This window comes from Myotis davidii, unplaced genomic scaffold (assembly GCF_000327345.1).
Source record: "Myotis davidii unplaced genomic scaffold, ASM32734v1 scaffold577, whole genome shotgun sequence".
Lineage (NCBI taxonomy): Eukaryota > Metazoa > Chordata > Mammalia > Chiroptera > Vespertilionidae > Myotis > Myotis davidii.
In genome coordinates, this window is record NW_006289082.1 from 1275345 (window position 1) to 1278179 (window position 2835).

At 41.7% G+C, this 2835-nt stretch overlaps 1 protein-coding gene across 1 annotated transcript in view; it reads left to right on the forward strand.

Moving 5' to 3' along the window:
- EBPL (emopamil binding protein like) overlaps window positions 1–2245 on the forward strand; it is a 10472-nt gene extending 8227 nt beyond the window's left edge. Inside the window, exon 3 of the mRNA XM_015562309.1 lies at window positions 1710–2245. Coding sequence (XP_015417795.1) covers window positions 1710–1950 — 241 coding nt within the window. The 3' untranslated portion in view covers window positions 1951–2245. The remainder of the gene's footprint in view (window positions 1–1709) is intronic.
- The last annotated feature ends 590 nt before the right edge of the window (window positions 2246–2835 follow it).

Here is a 2835-nt window from a genome sequence, read left to right on the forward strand (position 1 = left end):
AAAGAGGAGAATCATTAGCAGTCCCAATGCTTACGTGACATTTGAAGGAGATGATGATCACATTTCTTTGTTAGACAAAAAGTAGAGTGGAAACAAAAATTGTTTCTTATTAGATAAGGATCATGGTGCCCGTAGGACCATTTCAAACAGTTCAAAATAAGACATCTGAGAAATGTGATTGAGGTAACAACCTAGGCACTGTATAGGCAAGCCTGGTGTTAACAGCACTGGATGATTTGCACCGATATTCTGGAGGATAAAAGGGTAGTATTTCCATCCTCTCCCCCGTCCCCAAATCACACTAGAAAACTCCTGTTCCACTTGCTACAAAGTACATTCTCTTGTGTGATTCTGAGTTAGACATGCCAGATAAGTAAGAAATCTTTCTAGGGTACTGAGCAGGGGTCCTCAAACTTTTTAAACAGGGGGCCAGTTCACTGTCCCTCAGACCATTGGAGGGCCGGACTACAGTTTAAAAAAAACTATGAACAAATTCCTATGCACACTACACATATCTTATTTTGAAGTAAAAAAAACAAAACGGGAACAAATACAATATTTGCATGTGGCCCACGGGCCATAGTTTGAGGACCCCTGGTATTGAGGATATGAGGAAGGCAGAAGCATGGGGAGAGGAAGGAGAAAGGTAGATGACTCACCATCCATCAGTCAGACTCTGAGACTTCCAACCACCCTTCCTCCCTTTTCCTTCCTTTCCTCCTTAAGGACAAAGTGACATGGGGTAAATAGATTGCTAACCTGGGGATGATTCCCTGAAACAATGTCAGGTAGGTGCAGTTACATTAAGTGTTCTACTATCTTAGAATAAGTTTTATTTATTTAAAGCTTCATCATAAAATTTCAGATTTGAAAGAGACCTCAAGGGTCATTTAATCCACTTTTCCCCCACCCAATTTTACATGGATTCTCAGCAGTAAAACTTAAATTTCTCCTCAGTACCTTGACATGTCTTTGACTCCAGAGTCTTGATTGTAGACTTACTACATGCACCCATTTGTTTATTATTTCAAACATTTATAATATCTGCATTGTTGAGTATTTACTTTGTGCCAAGCAAGGTGCTCAGCCTTTTATCTACATGTCTCATTTTTTAATAATACTCATATTTTAAAAAATATATATGTACATTTATTATTTCAGAGAGGAAGGGAGAAGGAGAGAGAAATAGAAACATCAATGATAAGAGAGAATCATTTGTTTGGCTGCCTCCTGCGTACCCCACACTGGGAATCAAGCCTGCAACCCAGGCATGTGCCCTGACCGGGAATTGAACCGTGATCTCCTGGTTCACAGCTCGATGCTGGACCACTGAGCCACACTGGCTGGACCATATCTCATATGTCTCCAAAAGATTATTTGAGAAAGGGACTGTTATCCCTTTTACAACAGGTGAAATTGTAGCTCACAAAGAGATTCACATTCAGGTCTCAGTAAATCCCCCTAAGAATAGAAGAGGATGCCCCAGAGACCTTATTCAACTCTGAGAATAGTCTTCTCGAGAGGACAGTGCTGCTGCTTCAAGGAAAACGCGGGTCTTCGTTGATCAGATTGACTTGCCCTGTAAAGGAGCACCACATGGAAGCTGAAGGCCACCTTCAGAGGGTCTCTGTCCTGGGAGACTGTTGATGCTGTCATCACCCAGGGTGCCGCGCTGGCCGTTTCATCCCTAGTTTCTTTCTCTTTAACAGGCACTTCGTACAGATTGCTCTGTGCGTGTGTGAGTTGTATGGCGGGTGGATGACCTTCTCCCCGGAGTGGCTTATGGGAAGCCCCAACCTCAACACCAACAGTCGGCTGTACTTTTGGGTCTACCTGGTATTTTTCAATAGTGTGTGGGTCCTGGTCCCAGGACTGTTGCTGTGGCAGTCGTGGGTAGAACTCAAGAAAATGTATCGCAAAGGAACCAGCTTAGGGAAAAAGTTCCAATGAATTTCAAAAATCATAAACATTTTCTAGCTTTATGAGCCAGACTGGATTAAACCTTTTTGTTTTGATAAAGTTTAATACATTCCAGTCTACAATTTCTTTCATATTGTTATTCCTGAACAACCAACTTCAAATTGATTGTAAGATGACAAGATTTCATTGTTGATTTATTTTTCCAGTTAAATGGCAATATAGGGAACAGAGAATAAATTTTAACTTGTCATAATCACATAGTTAATTATACATTTTTATATCTAAGATTAATTGTGCTATGTTAATAAAGCCAATAATCACAAAATACTGTAGAGCATGTTATATTAATTTTTTTCCAAAGAACATGTTGTTGCTTCAACTTTTAATCTTATTAGTCTTTGTTTCCAAAATGAAACCAGAAATGAAATAAATGCTTCTAATTTATATTTTATCCAACTTGTGAAGCCAACAAAAATGACAGCAGTTCGAATTGGTGAGGGGGCCAACTCCTTATGAGTGACACTGGAGTTTCACATAGACAAATGATTGATTTTCAAGAAGGAAGATTTGAGTTACCTTACAAAAATACATAGTACAGCCCGTCCACTTGCTCCCAACATCAGAGCAGTCTTGCAGCTAAACTTGGCCTAAAAAAAAACAAACAGCTGAAGTGTAGCTGGTCTGAAATATTGTAGGCAGGGAATGTGGAGAAAGGACAGGAGGAAACATGGAGAGGGTGAGCCAGTTCGCACACCTGCGCAGTGTGGGGCAGGCAGGGCGGGGGGCGGGTGCAGCAGCAGAGCCACCACCACCACCTCCACCTCCCCATGCCCCAGGAGGTGGATTCTCGGCCCCACACAGGGATCCCCAATCCAGAGCAACAGAGAAGGAAAGGGGGGCGCATGTAGATTGGGC